This window comes from Carcharodon carcharias, chromosome 16 (assembly GCF_017639515.1).
Source record: "Carcharodon carcharias isolate sCarCar2 chromosome 16, sCarCar2.pri, whole genome shotgun sequence".
In the NCBI taxonomy this organism is placed as follows: domain Eukaryota; kingdom Metazoa; phylum Chordata; class Chondrichthyes; order Lamniformes; family Lamnidae; genus Carcharodon; species Carcharodon carcharias.
This window is the reverse complement of record NC_054482.1, coordinates 4,009,473-4,022,945: the sequence shown is the minus strand read 5'-3', so window position 1 is coordinate 4,022,945 and position 13,473 is coordinate 4,009,473. Positions and strand designations below refer to the sequence as shown.

The 13,473-nt window shown below is 43.2% G+C and overlaps 1 protein-coding gene across 3 annotated transcripts in view; it reads left to right on the top strand.

The window, feature by feature from the left end:
* The window catches only part of kcnt2 (potassium channel, subfamily T, member 2), a 789,028-nt gene that overhangs the window by 274,602 nt on the left and 500,953 nt on the right, over positions 1-13,473 (top strand). For all 3 annotated transcript variants that reach the window (XM_041208210.1, XM_041208209.1, XM_041208208.1), the window contains exon 4: positions 3,971-4,019. In XM_041208210.1, the coding sequence (XP_041064144.1) occupies positions 3,971-4,019 (49 nt within the window). The remainder of the gene's footprint in view (positions 1-3,970; positions 4,020-13,473) is intronic.

Below are 13,473 nucleotides of genomic sequence, written 5' to 3'. Positions count from 1 at the left end.
TGATAGAAGCAGATCCTATGGCACCACCCCTTGCCCACGCAAAAGATGCAACACCTGCCCCTTCACTTCCTCTCTCCTCACCGTCCAAGGACCCAAACACTCCTTTCAAGTGAAGCAGCATTTCACTTGCATTTCCCCCAACTTAGTCTACTGCATTCGTTGCTCCCAATGTGGTCTCCTCTACATTGGAGAGACCAAACGTAAACTGGGCGACCGCTTTGCAGAACACCTGCGGTCTGTCCGCAAGAATGACCCAAACCTCCCTGTCGCTTGCCATTTTAACACTCCACCCTGCTCTCTTGCCCACATGTCTGTCCTTGGCTTGCTGCATTGTTCCAGTGAAGCCCAATGCAAACTGGAGGAACAACACCTCATCTTCCGACTAGGGACTCTACAGCCTTCCGGACTGAATATTGAATTCAACAACTTTAGGTCTTGAGCTCCCTCCCCCATCCCCACCCCCTTTCTGTTTCCCCCTTCCTTTTTTTTTCCAATAAATTATTAAGATTTTCCTTTTCCCACCTATTTCCATTATAAAAAAAAATTAAAAAAAACCCCCACTAGAGCTGTACCTTGAGTGTCCTACCATCCATTCTTAATTAGCACATTCGTTTAGATAATATCACCAACTTTAACACCTATGTGTTCTATTGTACTATTGTCGTTGACATCTTTTGATGATCTGCTTCTATCACTGCTTGTTTGTCCCTACAACCACACCCCCCCCTTCCACCTCTCTGTCTCTCTATCTCTCCGCCCCCCACACACACACCTTAAACCAGCTTATATTTCAACTCTTTCTTGGACTCGAACTCAAGTTCTGTCGAAGGGTCATGAGGACTCGAAACGTCAACTCTTTTCTTCTCCGCCGATGCTGCCAGACCTGCTGAGTTTTTCCAGGTAATTCTGTTTTTGTTTTACAAGTGGGGAAAATGTCTACTGCCTGTTTTCCCAGAACTCTTACTCCACACAGCCTTTTGTGTTTTTAATGGTTTCCCTTCTGAAATCCTGCCTGATTGACAGGGTTAGCTTCTGTCAGGCAGGGCATGTTGGAGAAGAGACCGTGGCTTCCACCTGGAGCAGGTAGAGGTTGTGATGGGGGGTGAGGGGGGTGGGGGGCAGCAATTGAGCTTTAGGGAGATCAGGAGCAGAGATGGTTCAGAGTATTCATAATTATTGGGGAGTTTGGAGATCACTTGTAGGTTAGATTGGCGATCATGGTGGGGAGTAGCAGGTTTGCTTGAGGAGGCCAGAGGGAAGCACTCCTACCCCACCTGGCCCATAGCAATGCTGGAAAGTCACTTACCTTTTTCATGCAGCAGTCTTGGTTTCCCTTTAGCTGCTGGGTTTCCCAAAGCACCGGAAACTTGAGGGCCAGCATAAAAGCTGAAAGAGGCAGAACCTTTTAAGACATAAAGCCTCACTAAAATATTTAAATGATCCACCTCTCTGCTGGGAGTAGATTTATCACCTGACTTGTCCCGTCTCTGTTAACTTGAAGTAGGTGTGTTCAAGGTGGGTCGCATTTAGGTTAAGGATTTTTTTAATGTTTAACATTCCATCCAAGCCAACCAACCCATTTTTTTGGAGGCAAAATTATCCTGGAAGTTCACCAGGTCAATAGCTGGGATGGCAGGATTGTTGTATGAGGAGGTATTGAGGAGACTGCATCTGTATTCCCTGGAATTTCTTGCAAGGTCTTATCAGGGAATGGACTTCTGAGGGGTACATCTGGGCAGGTTGGGGAACAGGCCCGCCAAATTCATTTGCCCCTTGGCTTTGACAGGCACTGAATACTTATGAGTACGCTCTTCCTGTTTTATGCATGGATGCTGGTTTCACACATCAATCAATCCCTATAATTTCAACCTAGATTGTGAAAGATGTTCAAGCTTAGTACATTCTGTTTTCCGTAGCTGACTGGTTTTATTTGTCTTCAGGTCATTTAAATGTGATATTGAAAATAAAACCCAGCTACTCAAACATCAGAAATTGGTTTACACCAAAACAAACATCTAAAAATGAAATTTTAAGCAAAATGTAAAGCCGTTTTATTTCTTATTGCCTCAGGTATTGTTCCTGTCCATTTTTGATTTAATTCTAGACTGGGTATTCTGTCTCAGCTGGCTGTGTGGCAGTAACAAGGATACTGACACTGTGGGTGGCAGAGGAACAGGCATGCTGTTCTGAGAGAAGATATCAGGTTCCGAGGTGTCTCCTGGATATGTGGCTCAACACTGCTCCATCTCTGTGATAACAGAGCACTGGAGTGATGTGACTGCTTGGAAACCCTTGCCACACTAACCCCAAAACCCAGATGGCAGCTGCCTGAGCTTCCATTGGCAGTGCTGTGTTAGCTGCTATGTCAGCTATTAGCAGAGGCTCTGGCATGGACACCATAGAACTGACCATGATGGACAGAATGGTCTCCATGTTCAGACCAAAACTCCGCACAAGTTGATGCTGGACTCCTGAATACAATGTGAAATTGTGTGCGTGCTTGAGGGCAGGCTGCTCAGTACATTTAGCATTTTCTGAATTATACTCCTCAGCATTGTTTGGTAGCCTGGATCCTCTAAATCGTAATCTGAGTTCTCTGCAGCAGAGCTAGTATGTGATGTGGACATCTATTGTACTCCCTAAACTCTTGAACACTTGAGGGCCAGCATAAAAGCTGAGATCCACCACATGAAGACCCCTCTTTTAACCTAATTTCTCAAATATGTGCAGGGCCAGGCTCAGAGCTAGTGTAGTGATTGTGGGAGAGTGAAGAAAAGTGAGGGGGAGCAGTATTACAAGTAATGAGGCTGCAGGTGTTGGAGGCCTGAGCAGAGAGTAAAAGAGCAGGACTAATCCTGCTCATGACAGCTTTGGTGCATTCACTGAACGTTTTTCAGCATTGCAGCTCTGTCCTGTGTGCTGAGCTCTTGACGTTGTTCTCTGCAATCATTTCCCACTTTCACCATTGTTGACTGGAGGGTGTCTTGTCTACTCGGTATAGTGGAGGCACTGAAATGGGATTTTTCTTCTTGTGTCCACCACTTACAGCAGAGCCTTCAAAGTAGCACTTTTCTCCTGATGGATTTTTTGCTCACTGCAGTCAGACTGTAGCTCCTCTAAGAGGCACTGGATGCCTTTAATTTATCATCAGAGCCGCCTGATTTCTAGCCTCCCTTCCCACAGCCATATAGATGTGCAGCCAGTAAACTGTGCAGGTAGCACTAGCTGTGCTTTTGTGTCATTATAAAATGAGATTCAGGACCTTTTTAATTAATTAACGAATTTAGTAATTAGTGGATTGTAATTCATGATTTTTGTTGGTTTCAAATTTGGTTCCTGAGTCTATGTTGACTGAATAAAGTCAAATAGGGGTTAGTTGGTTCAATTGGTTTCGATGATGGCATTATCCTGCACCACACTCTTGTCAACAGTGAGGGTCCATTCCCTGTACCAGCTGAAGTAGTTCTTGGGGCCTGCCTCCTTGCCTTACCCCATAGTGATATCATGGTTGAAGCCATAATTAACAACCCTTGGACAATGAGGATGCTACATGAAGAGAGACAGAGAAACAATAAGGTCAGATTGTGCCCCTCTCACATGGGATTACAGGACTTATCAAGATGTTTAATAGTGTTTTTTGGATCATATTCCAAGATTCGGATATTTTTCTGTAAAGTGCCTTGCGTATCATATATGTTGTTCTTCTTCTCGGTAGCAGCCTCAATTTGAGGGTGGCTGAACCAAGCATATGTAATGACTTTGCTACAGGACAGGACGAGGAGGCAGTCTACCTCAGTCAGAACCAGGATCAAACCCTGTGCTGTTGGCGTTTTTCTGATCCACAAGCTAACCATCTGCCAACTGTGCTAGCTGGTCCCCCATGTATGCTCAAAAGCAGTGAATGTGTACATTACAACAAACATACTCGAAATACAAACTAACTAATATCACCATTTTGATTTACCACCAGGTCTCCTTTAATCTGGGTAGATAGAAGTCTTCCCTTGTGGGGTTTACAGGTAAGATATGACCACTTCAATAAAGATAATTTCATTATACATTGAAAAAAAAAGAATCAAAATAAAACTCATATTAGCTGGAGTGCTGATGTTAGATCGGAAACACAATGAAATAACTGGCAGAACAACTTTTTTTAATTCTCAAATTCTTCCATTCTTGCCATGGCTCTGCATTATTTATTATGGGTAAGTAATCATGATAGTGCACAATATATGGAAGCTGGGTATCATGCCCACAAGCAACTTGCTTATTGCATTTTACAAGTGTTTCTTAAACTTATTGGAAACATAAATTTCTTGCTGATTTTCTGAAATATTGAGCCATATTGATGCTTACAACAAATTTGTTGCTATCCGTTTGCTTGTTGTTATATTTAACTGTTGTGCAGATAAGGTCAGACTTCACAGAAATTTGAAAGCTAGGGGAGAAATCCAATGCAGCTCTGTATATTTCCTTTCTCTGACTTGCATGTGGCTACACAAACAGATTATTACTGCCTGGCGTTTGAAAATAATTTATGCTGTCTGCAAGAAAAGAAGACCTGGAAATATTTTTGTCCCTCAGTGGGCCATTTATTTTCAGTCTTGTTTTTAGGCTGCATAGTTAAGGGTTGTGAATGCTCAGTCCCTGTCCTGAATCCTGTACGTAAGTAATGAACTATCAGGCAAAAGGGCTTATTTTGACCAAAGGTGAAAACAGGTGCTAAAGGTATGCTGTGCTAATAAGAAACCCTATTTGAAAGTGCAGATTTCGCACATGGTCTTCAGGTTAATTGATGACTATCATGGTTTGAATAAGCCCTTGGGGGCTAACCAGAAACTTGCAGATTTAGCATTCAGGTGCTGAATATAAACAATTTGCTTGATGGTATTTAAATTCCATTCATAAATCTGCAAATAAAAGCTAGTCTCAGTAATGACGACCTATGAAATCATTATTGATTGTAAAGAACCCACCTGGTTCGTGAATGTCCTCTAGAGAAGGAAATCTACTGTCTTTACCTGAACTGGCCTACATGTGACTGCAATGTGATTGACTCTTTAATGTCCTCTGAAATGGCCTAGCAAGCCACTCAGTTGTACCAAACCACTATAAAGTCTAAAAGGAATGAAACTGGACAGAGCACCCAGCATCCACCTAGGCAACAGAAACAACAACAGCAAATCTAGCCCAGTCAACCCTGCAAAGTCTTCTTTACTAACATGGTGTGGGGGGGTGGGGGCGTGGTTTGTGCCCAAATTGGGAGAGCTGTTCTATAGACTAGTCCAGCAACAGCCTGACATGGTCATACTCATGGAATCATATCTTACAGACAATGGTCCGGACACCATTGTCAACATCCTTGGGTATGCCCTGTCCTGCCGGCAAAACTGACCCATTAGAAGTAGCAGCACAGTGGTATACTGTGGGAAGGAGTTGCCCTGAGGTCCTCAACATTGACTCTGGATGCCATTAAGTCTCATAGCAACAAGTCAAACGTGGGCTAGGAAATGTTCTGATGATTACCAGCTACCACCCTCCCACCTCAGCTACTCCTTCATGTTGATGAATGCCAATTGGAAGAAGCATTGAGTGTGCCAAGGGCACAGAATGTTCTCTGGACTGCAATGTCCATCACCTAGAGTGGCCCAGCAGCACCACTACTGACTGAGCTGGCTAAATCCTAAAGGACATAGCTGCTAGACTGTGCCTGCTGCTGGTGGTGAGGGAACCAACGAGTGAAAAACCTATTTAACCTTGACCTCACCAATCTACCTGCTGTAGAAGTGTCTGTCCATGACAGTATTGGTAGGAGTGACCACTGCACAGTCCTTGTGGAGACAAAGTCCGGTCTTCATAATGAGGATACCCTCCATTGTTTTGTGTAGCGCTACTACTGTGCTAAATGGGGTAGATTTTGAATAGATTTAGCAACTCAAAACTGAGCATCCATGAGGAGCTGTTGGCCATCAGCAGCAGCAGAATTGTATTCAACCATAATCCATGACCTTGTGGCCTGGCATTTCCTGCACTCTACCATTACCATCAAGCCGGGGGATCAACCCTGGTTCACTGAAGAATGCAAGAGGGCGTTCCGTGAGCAGCACCAGACATACCAAAAAATGAGGAGCCAACCTGGTGAGGCTACAGCACAGAACTATTTGCATGCAACACAGCAAAAGGAGCATGTGGTAGACAGAGCTAAGCGATCCTGTGACCAGTGGATCAGAGCTAAGCTCTGCAGTCCTGCACCATCCAGTCCTGAATGGTGGTGGACAATTAAAGAACTAACTGGATTAGGAGGCTCCACAAATACCCCATCGTCAATAATGAGGGAGCCCAGCATACTAGTGCAAAAGATAAGGCTGAAGCATTTGCAGCAATCTTCAGCCAAAAGTGCTGAGTGAATGATCCATCTTATAAATAGTGGCTATAGGAGCAGGGCAGAGGCTGGGAACTCTGAGGGGATTAACTCACCTCCTTATCTCACCAAAGCCTGCCCGCAATCTCCAAGGCACAAGTTAAGAGTGTGATGGAATACTGTCCACTTTCCTGATGATTGCAGCTCTGACAACACTTGAGAAGCTTAATACCAACCAGGACAAAGCAACCACTTGATTGGCACCCTATCTGGCATCTTAAACACTCACTCACTCTGCCACTGACCCAGCGGCTGCAGTGTGTACCATCTACATGGTGCATTTCAGCAACTCATTTGGGCACTTTCGACAGCACGTTCCAAACCCGCAACCTCTACCCACCTAGAAAGACCAGGGCGGCAGACGCATGGGAACACCAACACCTGCCTGTCCCCTTCCAAGCCACACGCCATCCTAACTTAGAACTATGTCCCTGTTCCTTCACTGTCGCTGGGTCAAAATCCTGGAACACCCTCCCTAACAGCACTGTGGGTGTACCTGCGTCACAGGGACTGCAGCGGTTCAAGAAGGTGGCTCACCACCATCATCTTAAGGCCAATTAGGGATGGACAATAAATGTTGGCCTTTCCATGTCACCCACAACCTGTGAACAAATAATAAAAGAAAATCGCTCTCATTTATATTATTCCTAATACTTAAAAATATAAGATACATATCCCGTCAGCTATAGTATGGATTTTAATGAGACACAAAGTAAATATTACACGATGCACACTGGGTATAACAAACATAACTTGGCTTGTTGGCAACACCCTACCCTTTTTCTACTGCAAGGAAGAAAAAAAAAGTTTTCACTAATATGACAAAGTTAATTTCTAATGAGTGAACTTGGCTGGAATTGTTGGATCTTCAAGTGTTTCACTCTGACCTCTCAGGGATAGTAATACAATCATTGCAACGTATCTTGATGCAGGTTTAACCAAACTAAATCATTATGAAACACCATACAGTTTTGCCAATTCAATGCTGATGTACATCAAACCTTGCGTTTTATCTAATGTCTTTTACTTGCTGCCTTTCTGTAGTGCCTTTCATTTTCTCAATGCTCCATAATACTTCACAGCCAGTGTGGAACTTTTAAATATCGTCACCCTTGTTATATAAGCAAACCAGGTTTCCATTAATATATTGGTACCTTCTTATCCAATGGCTTAGGGTGATACTGAGGCTAAAATTAATATCTGAAAAGAAGCTTACTACTGCATTCTCATCAGAGGTCTTTGAGTAACCTCAAAATATGTTTCCCTGATCACTCCACACTGAACTGCAAACTGTCTCTCCATGTTGGGCACAAACACACTGCCTGCCCTTTCTACCCCAAATAACACCCAATAATGAAAAAGTTTTGGGCCTCTCGTGAGCTACATCAGGTGGGGATTATTGGGCTTGTTCCACCTCCTATTCTCCCAATGTACGTTGCACTTCAAAATCACCATTAACCAATCTAATCATTACATTATGAAACTCAAGAATAGCTCCAGGCATTTGCAGGAACAATGCTATGCCACACTTACAAATCCTGGATTTATCTATGAAGAGGGTTATGCCACTGATATTAATCCAAAATGCAGTACAGCAAGGCAGATAAAACTGTTAGGAAGCGCAGTTGGGCTCTGTAACGTTTGTATTTTAGATGCTACACAACCCCTTAACAGTGGAAAATGAGGTCTGAAATGCACTCTCGCTTCAGACCAAAAGTACACTGATGCAATCTTGGCAAAGGGGTTTCTGCTCATGTACCGTCACCGCTACCACTAGCAGCATGTGGAACGGTTAGATTATGATGTCAGTCAGTTTGTAATGCTGATTTGACACCAGTGCTGCGAATTTTGAATGCTGTGCTCCTGCCATGCTCCAGCTTTTGCCCTGCCTTAACCGGTTTAACATGATGTTAAACAGCATAAAAGAGCACCCCCTACCTCCCTCCTCCCTCTCCCACCCACATCCATTAGCACTGTTGAAAAGGATCATAAACTAATTGATTGCTGAATTATTTCTCCTTGGAGTTTTTCTTTACTTGCCTAATGTTTGAATAGTCTTACTGACCATGGTCTTGCTGGTGCTGAGGTTCATTTAAAAACTTGTGTTAAAATAAGTTGCTTCCGGACGTTGGTAACCTGGTAGACCTTCCTTTTGGAATTGAGCATGACTAGGAGAATGAAAAGAATCCTTGCACAGCAGGACAAGCTGATGGAAGAGGGAGCTGAAAAAGGGCTCACAGAAAGAGGCTGTATCTGCCGGGTGTCTTAAGGCAATTTTCCAGGTTCAACTTCAGTCAGGACCAATGCTTGAAACATCATTGCTTCTCTAAAGAGGTTGTGACTCAAATCTACCAACTGCTGCAGCCAAAACTATATCCCCAAAGGAAGGCAAGGACAGCATTGCCTCTGGCTGTCGAGGTGTCTGTGGCTCCTGGCAGTCACTAATTGCTGAAGATAAAAACACCTTATGCGATTTGCAGGTCATTGCTGAACAGGGGAAGTGGCTGAGGCTCTCTATACACAAAGACACAGCTTCATCTCATTCTTTCTTGCTAGAGACAAACAGGCAGAGTGTGCTCAAATGAATTGCAAACTCCCTCATGGTGCTGGACGACAGTGACTGCATGCACATGCCTTACCTAAACTTGGTCATTTTCATGAAACTTAAGGAATTCCACTATCTTAATGCTCAGCTACTGTGCAATCACAGGCAAAGTATCATGCAAATGAATGCCCATTATTCTGGCAGCAGACATGATTCCTTCATTCTGCGGCTGTTCTTTGTGCTAGTTGTATTTGGCCTACTATAGTAAGTCCTGGATGATCAGGGTTACCCACTCAAAACATGGCTCACGACTCCAGCCCTGAATTCATGGACATGAGATCAATGTTTTCATAAGGAATGTTATAGAGCACGCTATGCACATCCTTGAGCAACATTTCTACTGCCTAGACTGCACTTGAGGATCCCTGCAGCACTTAGTTGAGTGGGTACCATGATTTGTGGTAAAATGCTGCATGCAGCACCACCTTAACATTATGAGGGAACAGCATTTGGCACCACCTAGCAGGTGAGAAATTGAGCATGTGGAAGAGGAGGGGCAGGAGGAGGAAGACATGTAATAGGAAATGGAGGAACAGGAAAAAAAGAGAGAATTTCATTTATATGGTACCTTTTATAACCTCAGGGCATCCTGTACACTGCACAGCCAGTGATGTGTAGTCACAGTCTTAATGTCAGAAATGCGGCAGCCAATTTGTGCATCAGGGATAACTTGCTCTTCTTTTCCTCAGGGTAGTGCTGTGGGATCTTTTAAGTCTAGCTGAGTGAGCAGTGGCAGAGGTGAATGCAGGAGTATTGTCATCCTGAGAGAGGACAGCGGGTTAATGCTCCACACTTTGGGTTGTGGTGAGGGGAGAGGAGATAGAAAGAAGAGCTGAGCTTACACCATCTGCAGCTTCTAAGTCAAGAAATTGCGGGATGTGACAAAGAAAATACAGTTACCTCCATCCTCAATACCTACAGCCCTGCCAGTGGTCACAGTCTGTGTTGCCACTTCCCATTGTAGCTGGCACTATCTCCTCCATGGGGATTAAAACACACAGGCATGCTTGTCGTCCTCGAGTTCTTTGCCTGCTGTTATGCACTACCTTCTGTAAAAAAAGCCTTAAGGATGTCAGTGAGCATCCTGCAGTGTGTTTGGGTGATGCGTGTGTCATGATTGAATAGCTGCCAGTGTTTGCAAATTGAGATGTGGGTGCAAGTCTTGCTAAAGTCCTCAGTGTATGAGGGTGAGGTAAGGCATTTGAGTTTTGGGTTTGTTGCAAATATCTAGTTTCATATGACAGTTTTGGAAATTGAATTTAAATATAGAAAAATGGAAATGCTTGGTTTAAGCCACTGATTAACAGACCTGGGGTAGTTATAGTTCAAAGGGAAGTGTAATTGTGTTGCTAAGAGGGTGGTAAAAAGTGTTCACATCTAGCTTTATAATAGCTACATGGATTTATCTGGAGGAGCCAGTTTGCCTCAAGACACCTTGGAAAATGCTTTGAAGTTATAGTGTAAACTGGGAAGGTTTTAGTTATTCATCCCCAGATCAAAGAAGCCAAAAGCAACTTGTTAGCGCTGGGTTTCTTGGTGGAACCAGCAAGCTTGAAAAGAGGGCTGTTAACTCCAATAGAGAGATAAATCATTCATGTGAGCACCAAAATCAAAGGGTTGATTTGAAGGTAAAAAATATTAAATTTACATTTCTGTTGGGAACATTCTGAGTATACCACATTGCTATGGAACTAGGCTATACAGGGAGGGTCCTTTTTGTGTTTTGTGTTTTATCTGTGTATTTGATCACAGAAACAAGCAGTTAAGCTTGGGAATAAACAGAGTTGAGGGAGAAAAAAAGATGAATGTTGAAATTGCTGGCCTGGATAACAAAGTACTAACTATAACGTTCACCGCATGGAGTGCAGGTAGGCTGTCACTCAGTTTGGAGACAGAGTTCATGAGGGGAAAAGAGGCTGGAAGATTTGCCTAACTTGAAGCTAGAGGAAGGAATCTACAGTAACCTTCATAGTAAAAGGCAGTTAGTCTGTACTTGTCCAAAAGCCAGGATAAGGAGTGTAGAAGTCATTAGGCACCAAGGGTGTTTCTAATTTTTAAATCACTGAGCATGAACGCAGGGAGGCCCAAGCTTGGGCTGAGAAGTCTGCGTTTGGAGGCCTTAAAGGAAAGTTGGAGGATCAGTTAACCAAAAGTTAATGGAAGGATCCCCCTGAAATCTTAAACATTGGTGAATAGCTGGAATGCTGAGGAGAAAATTAATTCTGGAGAGCTGTGACAACCTTGGTTTTTTCCTGAGTAAATGAACCCTCAAGATCACAAAATGTGAAAGGGAACTCTTGGGCAGAATTAGGAAGTAAAAAGGGACCTGGATTTATACTCTTAAGTCTTTACAAACTATAGTATTAAGTTAGTAGAGATTACTTTGTATGTTTTTTTTTTAATACAGTAACGTTTGTTTTTGTTTAAAAATGTGAAACCTTGTGTAGTTCTTTCAGTTAATCACTGGTGTTCAAATTTTTCTTCAACATTAATGGTCTGTATGAAGATTGTAACAGGTTGTACACACATTCATAGCGATTCTTTGTAGGTGGTGCTAGCTCCAGCAGTGTATGAGGTGAATGGTGAGCTAACAGGTTATGCCATTTAAAAATGAACTAATTGACCAGAACATTCATGACATTGTTAAAGTCCTTCCTGCACTGCATCCGTATACTTGGAAGCAGAACTCCTATCATTGACTTCTTGCACTACTTGTTCCCACTGCCCCCTGAACATAAGTCTGGAGGGCCTCTTGCTCCCTTGCAGTATGGGACATCTGTCATCCTTTCCACCTCTTTCCACAAGGTCTCCAATTTCTGAAAACCTAGGCCCTTGTCCTCTTTCACGTTTTGCCATTGCTCAAAGTATTACACCACAGAATGACTTTTGAATCAACTCCTACACTTCTTTGAACCCCGATGGACCTCCCTTTAAGAGGTGTAGGTTGCTTTTAAGTAGCACTAGCCACTTACAATATCTGCACTGACCCCCCCCCCCCCGCCCCCCCCACCCTGCTGATGTCTACAGCGAATAAACAGCATGGGTAGCACTGGCGGCAAGCAGGAATCATGTAAAAGAGCAGGTAGCAACAATTTAGCGTGCTGCCTGCATCGCATTGAGCTGGTTAATTTCACAGCATTATCCGCTTTTTTGGGGCTTTGCCAATTTCTCTCCAGCAGCATAAACTATTTATGTGGATATGTGTCATTCCTTCCTGTTCTCACAGAGAAAGGGTTGAGAATGTTATTGTAATGTAGTTCTTCCCAACATCTTTTGTACTTAAAATAGTCTATTGTCTCCTGTAAGGAAACCATTTTCCTAGTGCAGCAGATGTTGGCATAGGCTCATTTTACACTTCTGACTTGCTGCAGGAGCAGAAGGAAGCAACATCTAAGGGTTCAGATGAGAGCTATTAAAACACATAGCAAAGCCAGGAGGGTTTACTATTATCCGTTACCAGCCCCCACCATAAATAACTTTCTAGGGTTAACATTTTTTTTCTTTCTTTAAAAATTTGCAATTATTTTCTCCGTTTTTTTTTTCTCCTCTCTCTGCTTCCGATGAATGCATTGCATCTTCATCTGAAGGAAGTTTCACAGGTACTTACCACCATCCAGTGTTGAGTCTAATTTGCCATTATTTATGTATGAGCCTTGATGGTGAGTGTCGGCAAGTTTTTGACTGTGGGAGGCAACTTGCTCCTGTCCTTTCTCAGTATTTGCACACATATACTTCTGGTAAGGATCATTGGAAATCAATCAGCCAGGTTTTTCCTCCTCAACCCTGGGTCACCTGAGCTGAATCAAAGTGCTGATTTTTTAAAAAATTGTGCTGACTGAGGATTGTGGCCTCCCTGATAAGTATGCCATGACTACTGGATAAATGTACTGAGTCACCAGAATAGCAGGATAAGTTCAGAGCTAGTAGTATTGGACTAAGAATCCAACATGCATTGAATTATTTCCCTACGGAACTTTATATTGCCTAAAGCACCCAGATTGACATTCCTGATTAAGGATTATCTAATGTGTTTGCTAATATCTGGTTATGTATAAAATATGAATATGCAGATAAAATTATTTCAGCCTCATGCTGATACTTGCAAACGAAACATCTGCTGCCTGCCATATCTATGATATCCATCTTTGATATTACCTATTTGTTCCCACCATTAAACCTTCCTCAGTTACATACTGATTTTTCAACTTTCTGGCACCACCATTGAAATTCTACATTGAGTGATTGAACAGGTGGCCAGAGAACTGGTGTCAGATTTCTGAGGCATTGGGACCAGTTCTGGGGCAGGTGGGACCTGTACAAGATGGACAAGCTGCATCTTAGGACCAGGGAGATTCACTAGTGCTGTTGGGCAGGATTTAAACTGGATTGGCAGGGGGAAGTGAACCTGAGAGGGAGCTCAGATTTGAGGGAAGCAAAATTGGTGAAA